Here is a 26,846-nt window from a genome sequence, read left to right on the forward strand (position 1 = left end):
TTCTTAGGAAAGCTATATAATTGCAGGGAATGGAAAACCCACTTTTAAAGAGCTCACGTGCAGGAGTTCCCGTTGTGGCACAGCATAAACAAATCTGACTAGGAATCATGAGGTTGAGGGTTCGATCCCTGGCCTCACTCAATGGGTTAAGGATCCAGTGTTGCCGTGAGCTGTGGTGTAGGTCGAAGACATGGCTCAGATCCCACGCTGTTGTGCCTATAGTGTAGGCTGGCAGCTGTAGCTCTAATTAGACACCTAGCCTGGGAACTTTGATATGCCATAAAAAGCACACACACACACACACACACGCTCATGTGCAGACTCTGCCCAAAAACCAGTGCAAAATTACCAGATGGAAAATCACAGGGACCATAGGCGACAGGGATCTACTTGCTAAATCTGTAAATTGGTACAGCTACAATGGAAAACAATATAGAGAGTCTTCAAAAAATTAAGATTAGAACTACTGTGTGGCCAGCCACTCCACTTCTGGGCATTTATTTGAAGAACAAAAAAAAAAAATTGAAAAGGTATATGCACTGCTAAAGTTCACTACAGTATTTTCTACAATAATTACAATCATTTACAACAGCCAAGATATGGAAACAAGTATTCACCAATGGATGAATGGATAAAGCATGCCATAAACAGTGGCAGCCTACTCAGCCATAAAGAAGAATGAAATCTTGCCATTTATGACAACATGGATGGGCTTTGAAAGTATTAAGTGAACTAGTCAGAGGGAGAAAGACAAATACCGTATGCTGCCACTCCTATGTGGAGTGCCCCACAAACCAAAATGTACGAATAAACAAGTTGAAAGAAAAACAGATTCACAGAGAAGAGATGGGTGGTCACCAGAGAAGGAAGTTGAGGGGTAGGCAAAATGAGTGAAGGGGTGAGTGTGGGGATGGACGGCAGCTAGATTTATGATGGTGATGGTGGTGATCACTTTTGCAGTGAATACAGATGTTGCATTATCATGCTGTTCACCTCAAAGTTAAATAATTTCTAAATATTAAAAAATAAAATTGAGCAGAAGACAGAAATTAACGTTATGCTATTTTTGGCATTTGGGGCCTGAACATCGCCTGAGCTTTTTAAAATAATAAGCTGAATATTTGGAAGCCTTGGTAAAAAACAAATTGCTATAAATTCTCTAACTAATTAAAAGAAATGAGGTTTTAGTGAGCTGGTCATTTGATAAATTGCCATTAGTGAATTAGTGTCCAACAACTTGCTGTTCAGCAAACGGAGAGCTGTTTAAATACTATTTATCCTTTGAGGATCTGATCAAAAGATGCCTCCTCCATGAAGCGTGCTTAGATTGAACCCTTCCCTTATCCAAAAGTGCCCTTTACTTCTGAGGTCCTATAGCTTTCTCTCTGCACTTCCCTCAGGTGTTACCATTTTCTACTGTATGTTACAGCCATTTAGGCCCATCTTGGCTTCTTTGCTGGGCCATGAGTCCCATGAGTCCTCAAGGGCAAAGTTTCGCTCATCTCTGTCTGCCTGATAATGTGGTGCTCATGGTAGTCCTATGTATGTGAACAGGGGACAGGAGAAAGAGGGAACAGGTGACCTAATTGAGCTAAGGATCAGGTAACTAAAAAACGCTGCTTCTTCCAGCCTGCAAAGTGAAGGGTATTTATAACAGTGTGTGCTTTGAGTTTAGGCCACAGACTTCTACTGTTTCAACATTTTCCCCTCCTGGGCCATTTCCTTTGAGATGAAGTTCTGCCAATTTCTATCTTCATCCTCTGCTTACTGTGCCAGCCTGCCGGTGTGGTGCCAGGGAGGGCTATCAGAGGAAGCAGAACAAGAAAATATGATGAAAGCTTTTCTCTGCAGCAGTACTAGACTCAGCTCTCATTCTGGGGCATGTGCAGCCGCAGCCACAGATGAGCAGTGCTTGGGCAGAGTCCAGGGCCAGGCTGCTATCAGCATGCTACACAGAAAAGCCAAGAGGTAAGAAAGGTATTGCTGCTGACAGTCAGAAGCAAGTAAGAGGTCTCTGGCCGGGTTATTTAGAGTTGCCAGATTTAGCAAATAAAAATACAGGACACCCAGTGAAATCTCAATTTCAGATAAACAATGAATAATTCTTTAGCATAAGTAAATCTTACGCAAAACTGGGGACACACACTAAAAAAGTAATCATATATCTGAAGTTCAAATTTCATTGGGCATCTTGTATTTTATCAGACAACCCAGACATAGAGCAGGGGTTGTATATTTACTGCTGTTCGTAATTAACAGGCAGGACAAAAGGGACAGCTCACAGAAGTGAGAGAGGAAGCAAAGAGGAGCTAGCCTAGGCCCTGAATGTGCCCATTTGTCTCCCTGGTCCTGATGAATAAAGCAAGAGTGTCTTGCTAGCTCTCCAGGTAAGTCAGCCACCTCCACTACTAGCATCTGCCTTTTTAAGAACACTTACCTGTAATAGGTTGTTTATCTGTTGACATGTCTGCCTCCCTCTTGAGGGGAAAGTGATCAAGCTTTTGTGTAAGAAATCTGGGTCCAAATCTTGACTCTGAATCTCAGCAAGTCACTTCTCCTCTAAGAGCCTCAGGTTTCTCCTATAAAAAGTGAATACCAAATACTGAGTATAGTTGCCTGTGCTATCATATTTATAACTGAATCACTTTGCTGTATATCTGAAACTAACATATTGTAAATCAACTATACTTTAAAAGAAAAAAAGTATACACCATTAAGATGTTATGATAAGGGAGTTCCCTTCATGGCTCAGCAGTTAATGGACTCGAGTAGGATCCATGAGGATGCAGGTTCGATCCCTGGCCTTGCTCAGTGGGTTAAGGATCCAGCGTTGCCATGAGCTGTGGTGTAAGTCACTGACACACCTCAGATCCTGCGTTGCTGTGGCTGTGGTGCAGGCCGGCAGCTACAACTCTGATTCGACCCCTAGCCTGGGAACTTTCATATGCTGCAGGTGCGGCCCTAACAACAACAAAATATATACATATATATATATATAGTGATAAATAAATGAGATAATGTAGGTAAAACTCATAGCGGTGCTCAGAAACATCAAGCACAACATCTGCGACGATCAGGAGTGCAGGGATCTAGTCCCAACACAGCACCGTATCTTTGCAGGAGGTGCTCAATAGATGTGGGAGAGATGAATGAACATACAAGTGAGGAGAGTGAGCTCTACCTTGATTGCCTGTACTAAAGACTCCTGGTATTTTATTCGTGCTGCCAGTCATGATTCTGATGGGAAAGTGATCTGAAAGCCTCAATCATCATTTTCTACGAGCCACCTCTGATAGGTCCTGAATGAGAGATGCACAGAGAACTAACTAGGCCTTGTAATACCCTTGTCCTTTACAGTATCTTGTGCTTCCTCGTAGGAGTCTCTCTGCAGAGAAGAGACTTTAACTCCTTGTGGGGGTCCCTAGGTCAGGGACAAGGATGCAAGGGTGGCAGGCCACAACCGGTGGTAAAATTAGAGGAAGCATCCCTGCTTGGGCAGGGAGGAGAATGCTGACAGTGTGGTAGGTCGTCTTGAGCCCTCTTTGGGCAGATGCCTGGCTCCATCTTCCTGCAAGGGCTCCTACTCTATCTCGAAACTGGTAACTCTTAAGTTTCTTCCTATGAGAAGTAAGAACATTGCACTTGGTTAAAGTAGTAGAGGATTTGACCATATGATTCCTTCTTGCTGTGGCCTGAATGTTTGTGTCCCCTCAAAATTTATAGGTTGAAATCCCACCCCCAAAGTGATGGTAATAGGAGGTGGAAGAATTAGATGAAGTCAGTAAGGGTGGCGTTCTCATGAATGGGATTAGTTCCCTTAAAAGAGTCACAAGAGAGTTTGCTTGCACTGTTCTGCTCGCAGCCATGTATGGAGGAAACTAGAAAAGTCTGCAACCTGGAAAAAGTTTTTGTTTGTTGTTATTTTTACCAGAAACTGACCAGCCTGGCATCCTGATCTCAGACTTATACCCTCTAGAATGTGAGAAATGAATTTCTGTTGTTTATAAACCACTCAGTTTATAGTATTTTGCTATGGCACTGTCCTTCCCCTAAAATATTTCCTCGGTTCACTTCAGAACCCCCAAAAGCAACTGCAATTAAACTCAAGGTCTCCAGGAAAGGAATCTAGTGAAATCCATAAGCATGATGCCCACAAGAGAGAGAGAGCACTTATTAGCGAGGCAATTACTCTCTCTCTTTTTTTCAACGTTCACAAAGAGCAGCCAATGAGCAGCTGAGTGCGAATGATGCAAGATCAGTCACACAAAAAACAGATCATGGGGCCGGCTTTCCTTTCAGTTTCAAACATCACCATCTCTCTCATGAAGCAGGGAACAGAAGTGTGAGACAAGAAGCATGGTTTGGGTTTGTTTGTTTTTTTAAGATCCAAAAAACTTCAGCTTTTTATTCTTGCCCTTGATTTAGCAAACCAGCTCCTAATAAGATGCCGCCCCTGCTGCCCAGGCAGCATCCATTGGCTCTTAGGGCCGAGTCTGGCATTGAGACACTGGTCTTCTCCCTCGGGTGCTATGGAGCTGTGAGCCTCCATCCCTCTCAAAGGGTTGCCCTGCTCTCCTCTCTGTATTCTTTTCTCCTCACCACTTTCAGCCTCCTTTTCCCCCTCTCAGAGTTCCTAAAAGTGCTACCCTTTATATGGCCAAACTTTGAAATAAAAGCACGTGTGTTAGTGTCTGTGTGGCATCCAGACTCTTCTTTGCGATTGCTAGCCTCCTCCCCCCAGCCACTGAGTACAGAGTTTGGACGCAGCAGCTTCCTAGGTATGACATGAGCTTGCTCCCTACCCTGTGACATGACCACAGCCGATTAGGGAGACTAGGAGTAAGAAGTGGAGCCCCTATCTTTGGAGTCTGGTATTGGGACTAAGAACCCAATCTTGTCCTGGATTGATCTCTTGAAAGGAGTACAGGCAGCCATTTGCCACAAAGTGAACTGTGTGGAAGAGGAAGAATGAAGAGGTGTCTCAGAGACAAGGAAGAGATGATACTCCCAGGCTCCTGATACCTTTCCGTTGCCTTGTCCAAGTCCCTTGCGAAACCAAATGCATTCTTGCCATTGATCTCTCTGAAATATCCTTGTATGTCTTTTACAAACTCCTTTTGCTTAAACTACTTACAGTTCTATTGCTTCGAACATTTTAAAACTGTCTTCAGAGTTCCCGGTGTGGCGCAGTGGAAACAAATCCAACTAGGAACTATGAGGTTGTGGGTTCGATCCCTGGCCTCGCTCAGTGGGTTAAGGCTCTAGCGTTGCTGTGGCTGTGGTGTAGGCTGGTGGCTACAGCTCTGATTAGACCCCTAGCCTGGGAATCTCCATATGCCACAGGTGTGGCATAAAGCAAAAGTAAAATAAAATGTTTTCAATGACCAAATGAGTTAAAAGTTTTATTTTTCACACATGCACACACACGCACAATTTGCTTTTCTTTCATGGTTGGTTCCTAATGATATAATAGGAACAGTTCAGTAAGAGAAATGTATTGAATGCTCATTAGGTTCCTGGCACTCTACCAAAGCAGCTCAATATGCCTTCATTTCAACCTCACAATATCCTTTAAAGGAGTTAGCACTCCCCCCACCCCGCCTGATTTTATAGAGAAGAGAACTGAGACACAGAAATCAAACGTCTTTCCCAAAGTTACAGAGCTAATAAGTGGTAGAACTGGGACTGAATCCAGATGGTCTCATCTCCAGAATCCATGCCCTCAACCATGGCACTAAGTCCTTTACAAACACTGACTTACCGACACAACCTGACAAAACACCTTCCAACAAATCTCTAACACCCCGGAAAATAGCTCCCAGCCTTACCCCTGGATCCAGTGAGCAACAAAATACCGCATCAAAGTTGCCCCCAGAGAAAAACAGGAAAATTGGGAGAGCGAAAACTTACCAGGTAGATTAGTTTCCTAGGGCTGCCATAGCAAAATACCACACACTGGGTGACTTAAAAGCAGACATTTATCTTCTCACTGTTCTGGAGGCCAGAAGTCCAAGATCAAAGTGTGGGCAGAGCTGGTTCCTTCTAAGAGCTGTGAGGGAGGAATCTGTTCCATGCCTCCTCTTTCCTAGCATCTGGTAGTTTTGCTGGCAATCTTTGACATTCCTTGGCTTCTGCTGAATCACCCAATCTCTGCCTTTATCTTCGTGTGGTATCCTCCTCTGTGCATGTCTGTGTCCAAATACACCCTTTTTATAAGGACACAAATCACAACGGATTAGAGGCCCACCCTAGTCCAGTATGAGCTTAACTACTTACACCTGCAACAACCCTAGTTCCAAATACAGTCGCATTCAGAGGCACCTGGAGTTAGGACTGCAAGTTGGTGGGGGGAGGGGTATGGTACACCAGCTTCTATTGCTCTCCTACAGCAATTTCAATGATTATATCCCCCCCATTTTTTCCCTAAAGAAGTAAAAAGTTTGATTCTAAGATGTGATAAACCACAGGAGCAGCTTCTCAGCTTTGGTTTAGTACTCAAATTTTATGACCACCCTGACTTAGGAAGGATACCAAACCCACTGCCTCTGAAAGAATCCTAATAAGGATATTGACCTCTTTTAAATTACTGCATAAATTTAGCTCACAAAGGATGATAGAAGGACTGATAGAAGGGTATTAGATGCCTTAGCTACTAGCTCTGGCTATGCCACTGACTTGCTCTCAACACAGGGCTAGAGTTTTACATATGAATGTACATATGACATAAATTATATAGTTATGTAAACATAACATTGTTTTATAAATTATGTATTATTATAAATATATATGTAGGTTTTTTTCCTCCAGGTCATAAAACAACAGATATTGCCTCTTCAATAGTCAGTCCTGAATGGTGATTTCCAGTTGAGGAAATACCTGAGAACTTTAAAACAAAACCAAAAACTAATACTGCTTCCTGAGTGCATCCCCCTATCCCCTCTAATTTAATTTGCCTGGGTACCTTATTTTTTAAGACCTTTCCAGATTATCTTGATTGTGATAATGTCAAAACTTATCAAAGTGCACACTTGAAATTAGTGTAGCTTCTTATATGTAGATTAAACCTCAGTAAAGCTGTTTAAAAATTAAAAGCTTCCCAGGTGATTCTATTGAGCATTCCAAAATGAGAACCACTGAGCTGGTGGTCCTCATGTAAGCACACAAGGAAACAGCCCTAAAAGAGAAGAAATCGTCTCAGGACTCATGGCAGGGCTAGCAGGACTGCCAGGACTTAAGAGAATGTGACTCCCAAACTATTACTCCAGTGTTCTTGCCTTAAAACCAAAACGATAAAACATTACTGAGCTCCTCAAAAAATTTTAAAAGAAGCACTTGAAAAATGTGAAGTGTTAGGATTGTTACACAGAGATGTAGGATGTGAGAGTTAAAACCCAAAAATCCCACCAGCATTTTTTGGTAGAGTCACTACTTAAAAGGGCAGTTGGTTGCCGTTTCAATGTACTCCAGGTGTGCCCTCCCCTCTGCCCACTGGGTTGTGAAATCTAGTGAAGCTAGTAGAGCTCTGGGCAATTTGGTTTGATCTCACTCTCTGGCTGTTTCTGAAGAGGGAGAGAAACCACTGATCTCTGTCATTCCAACCTTAAGTATCCTTTCTTTCAAAAGTAAAGGTCACAACAAAGGGCAAAGATGAGTAAAATACCTTTTACTTTTTACTTAAACATGGGTGGAAAACATGAATACATTAGCTACATTAAAATAAAGATATCTGACCTACTCTCATTATGATATGCCTCTAATTAATCTAACTTTGAATATTAGCATTTTAATAAATTATTTCAGGAGACTTTCTCAAGGGAGACAGGACCTCAAAACCATTTCCATTATACAATTTCATCCTCCATTTCATCTACAGAGAAAAGGAAGTTGCATAAAGACAACTTACCAAGTATCTACCCCAGGGTAGACAGACCCTGATCTCCTCAATCTTTCTAATATGCTTCCTGGTTTTAAAAGTAAGAGCAAATGAAGACTGTCAACAGTGACTTAAGGAAAACTCCCTAAATGATTCTTACTTCTTGAGTCACTCATCATGAAATCCTACACACACCACCTGAACAAAGACAATCTTAAATCTTGAGGGGCTCCTTCTTTTAACAAACTATATTTTGAAAAGTAGAGAACATGTTGCTCTTAGCAATATTGTAATGAACACACTAAGTAAAAAGCACACGGCGTGGGGGAGGATCCAAAAAAGAAATTAGGACAACAGACTGGCAAAACTGCCCCCAGTATCTCTTCCCACTAAACAAGAAGATAAACACAGAAATTTTACACCTACTTAATTTTCCTTTAGAAAATTAAAACTCTTTGTTTAATTTTAACATATTAATACATCAAGCAACTTTTAGCAACATGATCAACTGATTCTTTTAAGCTTTTGGATCACAGGAGCCATCTGTTCAGTCATGCCTGCCTCCTATAACTCTTGGCAAACAACTGCATTATTAAACAACTGTTAGCTGAGGGTGGAGGCGATATGGAAACAGGATCCTAGTGAATTACTCTTCCCTATCTGTGTTCTCTTCTGAACGTGGGAAATGCGGATTCCATCATTAAAAGCCATGGAGTTTATAGGTAAATTCCATCACCGCATTTGGCTAAGTTACCCTCGTCTTTCTATCTGACCAATGTATAAACAAATCCTTTGTTTTAAATGTAAGAAATCACAGGTGGTTAATGTCTAACTTTTTATTAAAAAACTAAAGCAATGGCCATCATCAAAAGGTCTACAAATAACAAATGCTGGAGAGGATGTGGAGAAAAGGGAACCCTCTTACACTGTTGGTGGGAATGTAAATTGGTACAACCACTATGGAAAACAGTATGGAGAGTCCTCAAAAAATGAAAACTAGAACTACCATTTGATCCAGCAGTCCCACTCCTGGGCATCTATGCAGAGAAAACCATAATTTGAAAAGATCCATGCACCCCAATGTTCCCTGAAGAACTATTTACTATAGCCAAGATGTGGAAGCAATCTAAACGTCCATCAATAGGGAATGGATAAAGAAGATGTGGTACATACAGACAATGAAATACTATTATAGAAAAGAAATGAAATAATGCCTTTTGCACAATGCGGATGGACCGGCCTAGAAACTATCATACTTAAGTGAAGTTAGTCAGTGACAGACAAACATCATATATCACCTACACGTGGAATCTTTAAAAAAGGACACAAATGAACTTATTTGTAGAACAGAAACAGACTCACAAACCAATAAACTCATGATTATCAAAGTGTGGGTACCTTATGGTTCAGGTGAGGGATGGGGTGGTAGGGATGGACTGGGGGTTTGGGACTGGCATATGCACACTGAGGTATATGGAATGACTGGCCAACAGGGACCTGCTGTATAGCACAGAGAACTCTACCATAATCTATGTGGGAAAAGAATCCGAGAGAGAATGGGTATGTGTATGACTCTTTCACTTTGTTGTATAGCAGAAATTATCACAACCTTGTAAACTAACTACACTTCAATAAAACTTTTTAAAAAAGAAACTAAAGTAAAAAAGAAGTTCTAAAATTAATATACACAATTCTAATTTTAATTTTCAACAAATAAGAAATCTACACCAAGAACAAAATATCAGAGTCTACCAATATTTATGAATAACAGTTATTCAATACTTATGAATGGCTAAAATGCATTCACAGTCATTATTTCTTCCTTACTCGCCTCAGATTTGCTTCCCTTGGACAGGATACAAAAAAATCTTTTGGAGTTCCCATTGTGGCTCAGTGGTAATGAATCCAACTAGTATCCATGAGGACGCAGGTTCAATCCTTGGCCTCACCCAGTGGGTTAAATATACTGCATTGCCTTTAGCTGTGGTACAGGTCTTAGAACGTGGCTCGGTGTAGGCTGGCAGCTACAGCTCCGATGTGACCCCTAGCCTGGAAACTTCCATATGCCACAGGTACGGTCCTAAAAAGACAAAAAAAAAGACAATTTTTCTCATCTAGCTTTTGTTACTATAGTCTGTAACTTCGGAGTTTTCTTGCTATAGCAAACATGTGAGAACCTGTCCACTGGGTTTGATGATGTGAGCATAAAGATGAGTTCATCAGAGATCCTTTCTTAAGATGTTTAAGGGAGATAAGACATTAAAAATAATAAAAGTAAATTTACACAAAATATAAATACATAAAGTATAAATAAAGTAATACAGCATGAGTTAAGTATAGATATATAGACAAGGAAATTTCAAGGAAGAAGAGATTACATTCAGCTAGAGGAATTGCGGACTGCTTTATGAGGATAGTATTTGAGTTGGGTATGAATTGTTTCTTCCAGGAAGGCTTCAGAGTAGTACTGATTATGGTCCTCTTAATTTCTACAAAGTAATCTCAATATTAATCTTTAAAACTCAAGTTTTGGGAATTCCCTGGTGGCTCAGTGGGCTAAGGACCCGGCGTTGTCACTGCTGTGGCTCAAGTCACTGCTGTGGCACAGGTTCAATCCCTGGCCTGGGAATTTCCACATGACATAGGTGCAGCCAAAAGAAAAAAAAGTTAATTTTTGTTGTTGTTGTCTTTTTTTTTGTCTTTTAAGGTCGCACCTGCAGCATATGGAGGTTCCCAGGATAAGGGTCGAATTAGAGCTATAGCTGCTGGCCTTCACCACATCCACAGCAACATGGAATCCGAGCCACATCTGCGAGCTGCACCACAGCTCATGGCAACCTGGGATCCTTAATCCACTCAGAGAGGCCAGGGATCAAACACACATCCTCATGGATGCCAGATGGGCTCGTTAACCGCTGAGCCATGATGAAAACTCCAAAAAAATTATTTATAACAACTACTGTATGGGCTAGGGTTCTATTATTTTCAAAACTCTCTTTCTGAGGTCAAATCGCATCTAAAAGGCACAAGATGCCTAGTTACAGAAGGATGACTCTAAGTATTCAACTGACCAATACATATTTGCTTTAGATACCTTATCAAATCTATATCCAAATGTATAGGAATAAGAATGATGGAGACGAAATAAATGGTTTAATATTCAAAAGTCAGACAATAAAAACATAACAGCATTTAAGAAATGATATATATTAACCACAGAATTCTTTGTATGAAAAGTTTTAATGAATTGTGAGCCATTGACCATTACAGACTTTAAACCTTAATATTTCTTCTTTCCTATGTAAAACCAGATAATTAAACCAGCCTACCTCAAGTATGACAGAAGACCATAGCATGAATAAGAGTAATAATAATGTTTTCTTACCCATCTGCATGCTTCACCAAAGAACCAAAAAGAGTGCTCCTGGTTTCCCAAGTCAACAAAGCAAATTCAATTACACATTTCTTCCTGATCATAGTTTCAGTTGAAAAGCAGCAAATACAACTTTGCCTTTCAATAGCACTTTTTGCCCATAACACAAGCACTTTCCCATTATTTTCTTCTTTACCCTCAATATCCTTATGAGGTAGTGAAGGGAGGGAGCAAGGATTTTTTTTTTTTTTTTCTTTTTGCAGATGGGAAAACTTAAGGTGACTTTAGATCAATGGTTCTCAACCTTGGCAGCATACTGAAATCACCTAAAACGTTTTAGAAAATCCTTATGGTCATGTCATATCCCAGACCAACATCAAAATCTTAGGGTATGGAATCCAAGCATCAATATCTTTCAAAACACATATAACTCCAAAGTACAGCTAAGGTTGAGAATCACTGGTTTAGATTTATATTCAGTCTTCAGATGCAACTGTCTTCTACCTAAGTGCCCTTTCAGCAGCAATGAAAAAGAGATTCCATTTCCTCAAACACTGTAACAGTTTGTCTTAGTATTCCTTGCAGCTGCTACTGATCTCCAGTAACAAACTAATTTACCAGGTTATAAATGAAGGCTCTTCATTCCCCTGATGCTCATGATAAATATGAGCCTCCATTTTATAAAATTTGCAAATGAGATGTTAAAGAACTTAAATCTTTAAGAATGGCTTGTTGTTAAATATTTAGGCAATTATTTGATTTCAGGTTCAATATGCAATAACCATGTGTTTCTGTTTTCCATTCAGCACCTTTAAAACTGTGTTACAAAGGAATGTTTACCAATAAGACAAACAGAGGATATAAGCAAAACCCTCAGCAAAAGCTCTTGAAATTGGCCATATCATAATCTGAAGAAAAAAAAAAAAAAAACCCAAGTACTTAAAAGACCTTAAACTTTTGTTTCAATCTTTACCCTGAACCAGATCTCTTTAATTTCAATCGTCACCAAATTGAGTTGTTCTACACCGAGAAAAATCAATCAACTTCTGTAGCAGATATATTCTCTAACACATTTAACATATAATTTCACTCTGTAGTATTAAATACGGTTTCTAGGAGGGTTCCTCTTGATGTAGACATCAGAAAGGATCTTTGACTTTACCTTTAAGCAACGCAACAAATAACAACAAACACTTGTAAACAGAAATTTTTGTTCATGACTTAAATCCTTTGCTTCATACGAGTACTGATAATATTAATTCTCAGGGAGCAACCCAAGAATCCCAGCCAGCTGCTTGCTGTCCCTAATTTTATTAGATTCAAAACAAAATATGCATACAGCAAAACCTAAAAAGTACAAAGATTCCACTTGCCTTACTCAATTCTTATCACATAGATGTATCTGAAACCATACAATTTATACTTTCATACAGAAAGATGTTTCTTTTTTAACAAAAGAACATCTCAGCCCATGTATGTTGAATTATTAATTTGAAAGTATATTAGTGAAATAAGATTTGTTAGTCAAAAATTCTGAATAGGAATTAATGTTAAACTCTTCTGCAATGAAACCTTCAAAATATTGCCAACCTGAAGTTTCCAGCATAAGGTGTTTTATTTCAAGTCCCATGGGGGCAATTATCTATAATGAGATTAAGAACATTCTTAAGCTGGGTTCAGGCTAGCATTATTTCAGGTGGGTGAGTAAACATTTTCTTGATAACCCCAATGAAGAGTTTGAGGCTTAGATTGTTGCATGATGTAAACAATATGAAATTAAAAATTTATAATACCTACAGCATTATAAAGTTATAAAATAAAAGGACCATTGATTAATTTTTTTTCTTAAAGTCTGTGGCTAACAACTTTCATGTTTGAGGCCTATAAGAACAAATGGCAATGTTCTGTGTTCTTATGAGACACTTTCTCAGAAGGTCAAAAAATAAAACCAAATACTATAAGATGCACATTGTTATTATTATTATTATTATTACTTCTGACATATGTTTGATTAGAAATAGGTTTGTCTTCCCTCAATCTTATCCAGGTGATTGAGGGATCTTTACAATAATTTTGATGGTTAAAAAAATAAACCAGACTATAAAATAGCCATGGAAACTGTAAGCCAAATACAATACAAAATGAGCCAATACAACACATCTCCTCTTAAAATGCTCTTCCTTGTAGTTACCGAACTGTCCCTAAATGTTATTCTAGTTTTGTACCATGTAGTGGTTGTTAAGAAATTGACCTAGAACAAAGCAATTCCTTTGCCCTGTTTTGTTTTGTTTTTTACAGTTGTTTTTTTTTTACACACATATTGTATATACAACTTTTAAAATAGCTGCACAATTTTATATCTCACTGTTAGAGAAGTGCAGTCCAGGGAGACCATGCTTCTCAATATATTAAAAATATTAAATAAAATCCAACCAGTTTCATACTTTTCTAATAGTCAAGCTGGCTGGAAAAAAGGGTCTGGAGAAAAAACAGGCAGTTGTAAAACAGGATCAGTCTTCCTTCACAAACATACTACTTAAAACTCTCACTATTTCCTTAGCTTATCCCTTTTATACCATCTCTAAGATCTCACCTTAAAAGCTGGAAATACATCGCTAACTTAGAGACAAAATCTGTTGCAACATGCATATGTCAACTGCCCACTCAACCAACTGCAACCCTGAGGATTTTTCTGGCCCAGTAGAAAGGGGAAACACTAAGATAATTTCTGCTGTAGAGTTGCTTCTCCAGTTAACAATATCATGTGTTTTTCAGGATGTTTCTTGGGCATGCATGTATGACACTGTCACTTAATGATTCTACTTTCCACAAGCAGATAACTCCTCCACTCTGTCTTTCATCCCAAGAAAGCCACTGTCATCCATCCAAAGGTTTTCCAAGGTAAACCAAAGTCACTTCTGTGTTGCCATATACAGCAGAAACTGCTGGATATAAGCAGACCTTTGGAAGTCCTCTAAAGGCAACTCCCAGGAACTCATATCCACGTTCAAAAGCTAAAGTCTTATCTTCCATGTCCAAGATGACTCGAATTCTTTCTCCTATCTGTGAAAAAGACATCAAAAGAAGGTTAGAAGAAAACCCATTAAAGGCATAGTGAGAAGAAATAAACAAGTTGAAGATATTATGAAGAATATATATATCTCGGAGTTCCTGTCATGGTTCAACGGTTAATGAATCTGACTAGCACCCATGAGGATGCAGGTTTGATCCCTGGCCTTGCTCAGTGGGTTAAGGATCTGGTACTGTTGTGAGCTGTGATGTAGGTTGCAGACACAGCTTGGACCCTGCATTGCTGTGGCTTTTGCATTGGCAGCTACAGCTCCGAGTGGATCCCTAGCCTGGAAACCTCCATATGCCACAGGTGTGGCCCTTAAAAAAAAAAAAGATATATATATATATCTCAAAAGTTGTCTAGGAAAAAATAAAAGTTTTTCCACCAGGAGAAACATTTAGAAAAAGAATATACATTAATTTCATCACAAATCCCTGTGTTGATTTTTTTTTTAACTTAAGACTTATGTGGGATGGATCTACCTATCTATCTAAATATTTTTTTATGGTTGTACTTGTGGCATATGGAAAGTTCCAGGCCAGGGGTTGGATCCAAGACACAGCGGTGACCTATGCCACCACTGTGGCAACACCGGATCCTTTAATCCACTGCACAGGGCCAGGGAGCCAACCTGCACCTTAGCAGTGACCTGAGACACTGCAGTCAGATTCTTAACCCACTGCACTACAGTGGGAACTCTGGGATCTATATTTAATACTGGAAAATTTAAATATTCCTCCTTAACAGTCCCCAGATTTTATTTACTCTTTTTTGGGGGCTGTGTCTGTGACATGTGGAAGTTCCTGGGCCAGGAATCAAGCCCAAGCCACATCAGTGACAACACTGGATCCTTAATAGGTAGGCTACTAGGGAACTCCCTTTATTTACTCATTTTAAAGGCTTTTTCTTAAGAAGCTTATCACTAAACTCTAAAATTTGGTCTATTTTACCAATAAAAGCTATCTAGGTTTTCTCAAATTACTACAGTACATGCATACAATAGAATGTTATTCAACCTTGAAAAGAAATGAAATTTTAATATGTGCTACAACATGAAAGGACTTTGAAAAAATTATGCTAAGAGAAATAAGCTAGACACAAAAATACAAATATCATATGATTCCACTTATATCAAGCACCTGGAATATTCAAATTCATATAGACAGAAAACTGACAGATGTTACCAGAAACTGAGGGGGAGGGAGAAATGTGGAATTATTGTTCAGTGAGCACAGAGTTTATGCTGGGGATAATGGAAAAGTTTAGGGTGTATATACAACAAAGTTTTGGGTGATGGTTGCACAACATTGTGAATATATTTAATGCCACTAAATTATTCACTTACAAACAGTTAAAATAATAAATACTGTTGTGTATATTTTACCACAATAAAAAAATTAACTGTGGGGAGGTCCCATCATGGCGCAGCGGAAACGAAATCCAACTAGTATCCATGAGGTTGAGGGTTCAATCCCTGGTCTCGCTCAGTGGGTTAAGAATCTGACAACAACAACAACAACAACAACAACAACAACAACAAAAAAGACAAAACACACACACACAAAAAAAGGAGTTCCCGTCGTGGCGCAGTGGTTAACGAATCTGACTAGGAACCATGAGGTGGCGGGTTCGGTCCCTGCCCTTGCTCAGTGGGTTAACGATCCGGCGTTGCCGTGAGCTGTGATGTAGGTTGCAGACGCGGCTCGGATCCCGAGTTGCTGTGGCTCTGGCGTAGGCCGGTGGCTACAGCTCCGATTCAACCTCTAGCCTGGGAACCTCCATATGCCGCGGGAGCGGCCCAAGAAATAGCAACAACAACAACAAAACAACAACAAAAAAGACAAAAGACAAAAAAAAAAAAAAAAAGAATCTGGCATTGCCGTGAGCTGTGGTATAGGTCACAGACATGGCTTGGACCCACGTTGCTGTGGCTGTGGCTGTAGTGTAGCCCCTCAACTGCAGCTCCGATTAGACCTCTAGCCTGGGAACTTCCATATGCTGCAGATGCGGCCTTAAAAAGCAAAAAAATAAATAAATAAAAATAAATTAACTGTAATAAAACACTTACATAGCCTTTAAAATTAACAAAGCTATTCTTATTCAACAGCCTAGTGTGGTCTACTACTCTGAAAGACCTGTTATAAAATAAGCAGCACTGACCATTAAACTAAACTAGAAGGACAATTATCCAGTTCTTTCCCCATTTGGAAAAGGAAGTAAAGAAATAGGATGCTTTGGAGTTCCCATTGTGGCTCAATGGATTAAGAACCTGATATAGTATCTGTGAGGATGAGGATTCAATCCCTGGCCTTGCTCAGATCCGGCATTGCCGAGAGCTGCGGCGTAGGTCACAGATGTGGCTCAGATCCAGCATTGCTGTGGCTGGCAGCTGCAGCTCCGATTCAAACCCTAGCCTGGGAACTTCCATATGCTGGGGATGTGACCCTAAAAAAAGAAAAAAAAAAAAAAAAAAGTTGTTGCATCTGTATATTTGGAGGCAGAAAGTCCTAGTATTTGCAGTTAAAAATCACAATTTAATACTCCCCCATTTCCTTCACTGTTATTCATATCACAAATAACTACCAACATCTATTTTTTTCCTCCCGTTGCCCAACTCACAATTAACCCCATTTTATTGGCCTGAGAACCTCCAAATCATCAAATCACTACAGTTATAAACAAAACATGAACAACAAAAATGAGATATAAAAAACTAATATTTTGATGAGAATTTGTTGAGTGATTTATATTACCTCATTTAATTTTCACATCAACCCTAGGAGTTATCCCTATTTTACAGAAGATGAAACTAAGGAAACAAAACCACTCCAGGTGAAATTTGCAAGTTTGCTTTAGCTTTGACTGAGCATACAGTATAAACAAAGCACAGGGAGCAGAAAGGCAAATTCTTACAGCTTTAGGTGTCACAAGACAAAATCTGTACACAGCAGAACAATGGGAAACTTAGAGGAACTACAGAAGCAACAAAACCACAAAGAGGATCAGCCCCAAAATCTGAGAATAAACTCTGCCCAAATCTTTGTGTGACCACTGAATTACACAAACATAGGGGAAACCCCCAAGGAACCAGGCAGAAAAATTAGCAGCTAGAAGCCAAAAAAACAAAACAAAATAAAACTGAACAAGGACATTAGTTGCTGCATACTATGAAAGAAACTAAGTTTATAGTTTCAGTGCAGGCAAGTTAACTGCCTACCAGAACAAGAAAACCTACACTTTTCAGAAAAACAAAGCAGTTTCTAAAGGAACAAAACATTCCAGAGTTACTACTATATATTACTTACCATATCCAGTTTTCAATTAAAAAATGACTGGAGATGAAAATAAACAGCAAAGCACAACTCATCCTCATGGGGAAAAGAGCAGTCAGTAGAAACTGACTTCAGTGGGCCCTAGGTGTGGGATTTGGCAGACTTCAAAGCATTTATTATGAAATGTAGCCAAAGAATTAAGGAAAAATACAATATTAATAAATGAACAGACATTTCAATAGAGAAATGCAAACTATAAAAAAACAATCAAATGAAAATTTTAGAGTTGAGGGGCACAAAAACTAAGATTCACTAGCCTGGCTCAATAGTAGAGTTGAAATGACAAGAAGGAAAAAAATCTATGAATGTGAAGATAGAGCTAAAGAATTGAATGAATCCAAAAAACAGAGAAAAAAGAACACAGCTTTAGAGGCACAGAGGCAACAATAATATTAAGCAGTCTGACAATTTCATTAAATATAAACTGACTAAACGCTCGAATCAAAAGGCAGAGATCTTGAGACTGGATTAGATAAAAAGCAAGATCCACCTACTTGCTGTCTGAGAGACCCATTTAAAATACAAAGAGAATAAAAGTAAAAGGATGAGGAAAAAGAGGTACTTTGCAATGGTAAGCATAAGAACGTTGGATTGGCTGTAGTGCTATCAGACAAAAAGAGATGTAAAGACAAGGAATAATTCTAGAGTCAAAGAAGGTCATTTCATAATGACAAAAGGGTTAACCAGGTAGGTAGATACAATAATTACAAATGGATATGCACCCAAAAACAGAGTTCCAAAACTGTCAAAATTGACAGACCTGAAAGAAGAGATAGACAAATTAGAAATTATAGTTGGAGATTTCAATACTCCTTAGTAAATGACAGAACAGGTAGAAAGAAAATACAGAAAAATTTGAACACTATCAACCAATTTGACCTAATTGTTCTTTATAGATTATTACATCCAACAACAAAATATACATTCAAGCACACATGGGACACTGATGAAGACAAACTACATGCTGGGAATAAAACACATCTCAATAAATTTGAAAGGACTGAAATCATACAGAGTATGTTTTCTGGAAAAAAAAAAAGAATAAAGGATCTTCACTACCAAATCACAAGAACGGTCACAGGACTTTACCCCTTCTCCTTAGGGTATTTGCACAGCCAATAAGGACCATAAGGAAGGGATTCTATGACAGAAAATCCTTCCATGCTTTTATACCTCAGGAAATGAGATATATTTTTAGTTCTTCTACTTTATTATACTTGACTTGAGGTCATTACTTAGGCTAGAGCTTTTAAGCCATATGTTCCCCTGAAATATGCAATCTATAATTCCTTAAAATTTTCAATTTATCAGATTATTGTTTTAGAATCTGCTGAATCTATGGTAATCATACAGCTTTTACAAATAGAAACTATAATTTCAACCCTAGAATCAAAGGAGTATGGCTTAAGACTAGATAAAAGAATTTTAAAAAGGCAGTAGTCTGCCTGAACCTGCCTATTTTTACAGAAACTGTTGACACCTCCAGAGGTTTTGAATCCAATCCGAAGATTAATAAGTAGCGGAGGGTAAAAATGTACATACACAGGTGCATTTGTGTGGGTAAAGTATCTAGAAAAAGTAGATTTGGATATGCCATGATATAAGATGATAATCCATAGTACAAACTTGGCAAACTATGGCCCCTAGGCCAAATCTGCCTTGCAGTCTATAAATAAAATTTATGGCTGCTTTTGTGCTATAACAACACAGTTAAATAGTTGTGAGAGACAGTATGGACCACAAAGCCTAAAATATTTACTATTTTGCCCTGTACAGAAAAAGTTTGCCAACTTGATTTAAAGATGAACTCTTCAGATTGAATGTTTTAGGAAAGAAATATTTAGATACTAAAAGATTATCATCAGAGTAGTCAAAAAAGGCCAGTTACACTATTTATTGAAAACTTACCAAAATGACAATCTTGTTATATAAAATTTTGTAAATTTAAAACAAATTAAGGCATGATTAACAAAGGCTCACTTCCCAGAAAACACCCAGTTTCTCACCTGATATTTTGGTGCATTGTTGCATTGTGGAAAACTGCCATTGACTTCTCCATTATGTAGTAGATTATTGTCCACCAGATTCCAACCCCAGCTTTGGTCATCGCTGCCCAGCAATGCCACATAACCTTGGCACTGCATAGGGGCCCGTTTTGTGGCAATTCCAATCACTGCCACAGTGCCCAAAGGACCCTCCCACCACACTTCCCATGCATGGCGGCCCTCACTGAAACCAATCTTGGTCCTTGCACCATCAGTGCTCTGAGCAATGGGGTTTCGATGTAAGGTAAAGCCATTCTTCTTAATGTAGACATTCCTGGAGCAGTCATTAGTGCTGAAGGCATGTTGGAAAGCACGTATCTGAAAAGATAAAATACAGACCAAAGGAACAGAAATTTGACTTTTCTTAAATATTAAACAGTACCCAAAGTTGAGGCTACATGTTTTTAAACAAGTTATATATTTTAAGGAATACTATTAGTATTTCCAAAAATGACTCAAGTTTCAGGATGGGATACTAACATAATAAACTATAAAACATTAAAAATAAAACTGCCAACTGTTTCATTATTGACCAAGATTCTAAACTGCAGTATAATTTCTTCAAATAGACTTCTTAAAACATCAAAAGATATATACAAGAATCCTCATATTTTAGAGATAATACTGAAATGTTTATGGGTGACATAATGATATCTGGAAATTGCTTTGAAAGAGTGGGTGGGTAAACATGAAACTAGACTGCACATAAATTAATCATTGGTAAAGCTTAGTGGTGAGTATAGGGAGATTATTTTCTCTACTTGTTTATATTTGATACTTTTACATAAAAAAGTTAAGATGCACAGTTTTCATGTTGGCAGTGCTGTTACCAAAGAGAATTATATTTTAAGTAGAATAGAGAACTTAGTCATATCAGCTCTAGATTTTATGAAAAATTTTAATAACCACACATTATCTTAGACCCTCAACCTCTTTGCTAGGTATTACTCACATACTGAGACATCACCACTCTCATTTTACCAAATCAAATAACCCCCAAAGATAGCATCTAAATTCAAACACTAAAATTTATAAAGAGATAGTCATTAACAACTCCGCTACCACTCACAGAACAGGTTAGTTGACCTTCAGTAATCACCAGCTTTTTAAGCTTCCAAAATAGATAGTATGAAAATCGCTACTCTGTACAAATAATAACAATCTCTCATGTTTTAATATTTCAAAGCTTTGGGTTTGAGAGTTTTTTAGAAAATCGCTTCTTTATTCCAACTACCCCAAAGCAGCTGAAGGCTGGGACCTACTGCTTTAGTTAACCAACTAAAAAAATCAACTCCAAAATCACAGAATTTCAGCACCAGGAAAGACCTTAAAATTCATCTAGTTTAACTTGGGAATGAGGACTTAGATGTAAAAGTCAACAGATAGTTAGCGCAAGAGCCCCAAACACAAGTATTCAGTCCCCATATCCAATGTTCATTTACCATTAGCCAGTACTTTACTGTTTAATTGTTGCATCCCAGAACAGAGATTAAAACAAAAACCCTCCTTGATTCAGGTAGCCCATATTTTCATAAGGGGGATGTAAAACTGAAGTATACCTAAATTTTTCCCTGTTATTATAACACACTTCTAAGCACCTAAAAGTGCCGTACACATCCCAACCACTTGATTCTAGTAAAAATATCTCAAAAAAAAAAAAATCTAATCTAACCTAACTTGATCAATTATCTACAGGCAATACAAAGGACAGCATGTTAAGTAACACCATGGGAATGAAATCAGCGATATCCACACTGAGGGGACTTCTATAAGGATAAATAATTTGTTTTTGTTTTTGTTTTTTTTTTCAACAAATAAGCTACAGCAGTGGGAGGAGGGAGAAATGGAGGGTGTGTCTGTAAACTAAAGAGCCTTAAGAGGAGTTCCCATTGTAGCTCAATGGGAATGAACCTGATTAGTATCCTTGAGGACGCAGGATCGATCCCTGGCCTCACTCAGTGGGTTAAAGGATAAAGCTATGGTGTAGGTCTCAGATGCAGCTAGGGTCCTGAGTTGCTGTGGCTGTGGTGTAGATTGGCAGCTGCAGTTCCAATTCGATCCCTAACCTGGGAACTTCCATATGCCACAGGTGTGGCCCCAAAAAGACACACACATATATACACAAAAGCCTTAAGAGACATGTCAACTGTTTGTCATGGGAATCTTGACAAAGGTCTTGCTTAAATAAACTGAAAACTAAAGATATAACATTTGACATTTATAAGACAATGGGAAATTTGAACATTGCATTTTTATATTAATGAATTATTTATTTACACGTAAGATGTAATAATGGTATTGTGATTGTCTTTTTTTTTTTTTGCTTTTTAGGGCCACAGGCTAGGTGTTGAATCCAAGCTGCAGCTGCCAGCCTACATATACCACCAGTGCAGCAATGCCAGATCCTAGCCAAGTCTTTGACCTATACCACAGCTCACCACCGGATCCTGAACTCACCGAGCAAGGCCAGGGATCAAACCCACATCCTCATGGATACTACTCAGGTTCATTGCTGCTGAGCCACAGTGGGAACTACTAAGTGTGCTTATTTTTTAGAACTGGATACAGAAAAAAAATCACACGTGGAAAAATAAATACACAAATAAATAAAAATAACCTATAGTTCCCTATAGTTCTCAAGGCACAGACTCTGGCATAACCTGGATTTTTGCATTATAACAAACAGCTGTAAGATCTAGCTTAGGATCTAAGTCTGAAATTTAGAGAATTATAGTTAGATGCCAAGTATGACTGGAAAAACTGATGTTACTTGCTAATATGTAAAAGATGAACTTTTAAAAAGAAGGCAAAATCCTAATTAGACTGACAACTTCAAATACATTCCAGTTTTATGCCATCCCAAGCCTGTTCTCACCCTTTTCTCAGTTACCCAGGCTCCCTGGAAATCCTATTTGTGACTCTTCGACTCTTCCTTCCTCTTCATCCCATTCACCCAGCCAGCTGTCCACCTTTGGGGGCTTGTTTTCTAGCAACTCCTCTGCCAGCCACCTCCTTCTCTGCTCTACATAACTGTTCAGGTCTTAAATACCTCTGGTATAGGCACCAACCCCTGCCTTCTTGAATTCATCTTATGGACTGGTTTTTCTAAATCACAGCTCTTATTTTGTCTCTTCTGTTCAAATTTCTGTGGTTACCAACTCTAAAACAAAGCCCAAACTATAGACTGAAGGCTGCATGTCAAGGACCTCCATGATATATCCAGTTTCTGCTTACCTTTATAATCATATTTCCCACCACTTCAATTCAGTCTAACTAAATTATTTCATGTCTTTAGCCTCTCCTTTAAGCTCCAAACTGCCCCAGATGCCTATCTAAAATCTCTTGGATGGCTCAAAAACACTGTAAGTTCTTTGCTATGAAAACTGAACTCATTGTTACTTCTCCAAAATCTAACCCAGTTAATCCCTACATTATGTAAGCCAGATACCTAGGAGTCATCCTTAGCACCTCCCTCTTCCTCACCCCTATTTCAAATCTACTGCCAAGTCCTATAGATTTTATTTCCTAAATCTCTCCTAAATTTCTCATCTCTTTTACTGCATACTTACTACTACTCATATTTCTAAGGTCCCCTTCCAACTCATTCTCCTTTCAGAAGTTAGAATAACCTCTTAAAAAAGGATAAATATAGGAGTTCCCGTCGTGGCGCAGTGGTTAACGAATCCGACTAGGAACCATGAGGTTGCAGGTTCGGTCCCTGCCCTTGCTCAGTGGGTTAAGGATCCGGCGTTGCCGTGAGCTGTGGTGTAGGTTGCAGACGGCTCGGATCCCGCGTGGCTGTGGCTCTGGCGTAGGCCGGCGGCTACAGCTCCTATTAGACCCCTAGCCTGGGAACCTCCATATGCCACGGGAGCGGCCCAAGAAATAGCAATAAATAAATAAATAAACCAAAAAAATCTTAAAAAAAAAAAAAAAAGGATAAATATAGTATTACTGATCCTCACACTCTTAACCCACTCTTGCTTACAATTTAAAATGGCTTCCTTTTATTTGGCCCCAGACCACTTCTTCCACTTTATCTCAAACTTGCCTCACCAGCCACATTGATTATTTTCTGTCCCTGATCCTCATCAGGTTCCCTCCTGGAAGGCTCTTCTCTCTATCTCTGGCCTATTTATCCTTATCCTTCAGGTCTTAGGTCATGCATTATTTCCTCAGAGAAAGCCTTCCCTGGCCTCCCTACTTAGGTCAAATTTCTCCGTTATTGACATTCAGAGCATTGACATTCAGAGCACCGTGTATCTATCCTTCATAGTACTTACCACAAATGCAGTTTTACAACTGTGTGACAATTTGATTAACACCCACTCCCCTCCCGCAACTAGACTGTAAGCTCCATAGGAAAGGCATGCATAAGAATTTGTATCTGTTTTTATTTACCACTGCATCTGCAATACTGAGCACAGTGCTTAGCATTCATACAGATTTTTGTCTGTCGTTTGTTTTTTGCTTTTTAGGGCCGCACTGAGGCTAGGGGTTGAATGGGAGCTGCAGCCGCCAGCCTACACCAGAGCCACAGCCAACAGCCTCATCTGCGACCCACACTGCAGCTCACCACAACACCAAATCTTTAACCTATTGAGAGAGGCCACAGATCAGACTGGCATCCTCATGGATACTGGTCAGGTTCGTTTCCACTGAGCCACAACGGGAACTCCAGCATTCAAACTTTTTAAAATAAAAATATACGCTATACAAACCCTCAGCTTTCCACTGTCCTGCTTTTGTTCAAGGTATTTCCTCCTAGTAAAATATTCACATTCTCCCCATCTTAAAAATTCAGCTCAAATACAATCTCAATTTCAAACATTCTACAATTCTCCATCAACTTGTAAATCTCTTTCACTAAACTTGTACTGTGTGTACATATATATACATATCTAACAGAAACAACTTCTACCATTTCTAACTAATAACCACTAGTCATTTCTATATATTTTTTTCTCCTCTACTAGACTGAATACCTCCCTACTAGGCTATCTGACTCCTTCTGAATTAATCTTTTATCTTCAAGATACTCAGGAGATGTCCTGCAACATCTGAATGTACATGTGATAAGTACAAGTCTATAAAACCTAGAGTGCAGGTAGTACAAAGGCATACAAAGTATGAAAAACTTAAGAAACCTAAAATATCTCTGAAAGGATACAAAAGAAATAGGTAGCATAGGTTGCCTTCAACCTGAGTGGTGGGGGTAGAAGGACAAAAGGAAAATATTTTGCTTTACATCGCCTTGCTTCTTTTGGTTGACTCGCATGAACACATCATCTATTACAACTCATTATATGAATCTTGAATCATGTGACCATATCTACTGCAAATAATTTAAAATAAAACAATAAACTTTATGGAAAAATAAAAGTTAAATAAAACTTACGAAACCCACATGTTAATCGAGTACAGTAGGACAGAACTGTAATCTTCTGCACTCTACCATACGAATTATAACCAGTATCCACTGAGCATCTATCACGTATAAATACTGTCCTCATAAATAAACATGTTACTTCACTTACTAGAAAAGCAACTGACAGGTGACATATTTAACAGAAATATTTCTTATTAAGCTAAATCCTGTTTTATTACAGAAGAATAAATTTTACATCCATCTGACATGGAAAAAAACAATTTACTCCTTACTCTGGCCCCGCTGGCAGTCTAGCATTAAAAGGGGATGTCATCCCTTCTTAGTTGTTAATGTTATTTTTATGTTTACCACATTCTAGACTTTATCCTCTCTCACATATGCTTTTGGTGACTATTACTCTGTACAGCTGTTTCCATTCAACTGAACCCAAGTTTAAGGCCTTTCGTTCATATTGCTTGAAGAATCCTCTCAGTGCTACCATGGTCTGCTATCTGACATGTTTATTTGCAAATGAAGGCAAGACAACAAACAAGAATCTGGCAGGGAAAAAAAGGCAGCATATATGGAAGCAGTATGTTAGATGACAAACAGAACTTAAGAGACACTCTATCAAGGTGGAACTATAAAAAAGTTGGCAAGGAAGTAGCCAATAATAGTAGGACATGGCAGTATTATGACGGTTAAGTACAGCTGATGGGAGGATGTTCTATTAGTCTTGATCTTGAAAGTTAGCAGAATGCCGTGGGTCATACTCATTTATAAGCCTGTAAAAAAGTGGAGGGAATTGGAATACTCGGGCGAAAATAAAGAAAAGGTTATAAGTCAGAGCTTGGAAAAGGTGAGGTGAAAGCAAAGATCTCAGAAACCAAGCCAAGGTTAAGGCAGCTGAGGTAATCTAATAAAGGGCAGAGAGAAAAATAGGATGAGAGTATTGAAAGCTACAACAATGGGGTGATCTGTTTTTAAGGGGAAAGACTGTGGAAAGTAGAATGAGTGACGGAAAGCAGGGCTGGGAAACCATCTGGTCCTTTAAAAAGTGTATCACGGAAGTGAGGTGGGTTAAGGAGCAGAACTTCAATCCAAAGAGAAGAGGATCTTTATGGCAGGGGGAGGTGAGGTAAGATATTGACTGGAGCGGTGGAAAGGCGGGATGGTGAAGCGAGGCTTTTGACTCAGAAGCTTAGCTGAGAAGCTCTGAGAGTGGCGCGGAGGAGCGGGACTGGGGGCAGCGGCGTGGCGTGGGGCTCCCTCACCTTGGCCTTGTAGCTGGGCAGGTTGCAGAGAATGTCCGTGCGCAGAGCCTCCTCTGCCAGGCTGCGGGCACACAGGCTCCGCCACACCTCGCTGTTCTCATCGCCGTGCAGGCAGCGGTACCAGTGCTTGCACACCAGGGCGCAGCTCCGCAGCTCGGACAGCTCCAGGTAGGAGAACACCAACTCCAGCACCCGGCTGGGCAGCCGGCCCCCGGCCCCCGGGGCCCCGGAGCCCGAGCCTGCGCCCGCGCCGCCGCCGCCGCTACAGCCAGCGCCGCCCGAGGCTGCCCCAGCTCCCGGGCCCGGCGCCGCCATCGCCTCACCAGCTGGCCCGAGGGCCGCCGCCGCCGCCGCTGCTTACCCCCGTCCCTGCTCCGGAGGCCAAGCCTCGCCTTGAGACCGGAGCAGCTCGTTCACCGCCCCTTTCACAGCCTACCGCCCGGCCCCTCCACCACTCCCGCCCCTGCCCAGGGGCGTCCGCCGCGCGCCCCGCCTCACTGAGGGCAGA

At 39.7% G+C, this 26,846-nt stretch overlaps 1 protein-coding gene and 1 long non-coding RNA gene across 2 annotated transcripts; both read right to left on the bottom strand.

The window, feature by feature from the left end:
• Positions 473-8,808, bottom strand: LOC110256402. Its single transcript, XR_002337856.1, has 3 exons — positions 5,911-8,808; positions 2,438-2,579; positions 473-1,801 (listed from the first exon to the last, which is right to left on the bottom strand). It is a non-coding gene; the product is annotated as an uncharacterized LOC110256402 (long non-coding RNA).
• On the bottom strand, positions 11,005-26,777 carry FBXO45 (F-box protein 45). Its single transcript, XM_021070155.1, has 3 exons — positions 26,339-26,777; positions 19,658-20,014; positions 11,005-14,309 (listed from the first exon to the last, which is right to left on the bottom strand). Exons 1-3 carry the CDS (start codon positions 26,651-26,653, stop codon positions 14,124-14,126), a joined length of 858 nt encoding a protein of 285 aa, XP_020925814.1. The 5' UTR covers positions 26,654-26,777; the 3' UTR covers positions 11,005-14,123.

This window comes from Sus scrofa, chromosome 13 (genome assembly GCF_000003025.6).
Source record: "Sus scrofa isolate TJ Tabasco breed Duroc chromosome 13, Sscrofa11.1, whole genome shotgun sequence".
NCBI classification, from domain to species: domain Eukaryota; kingdom Metazoa; phylum Chordata; class Mammalia; order Artiodactyla; family Suidae; genus Sus; species Sus scrofa.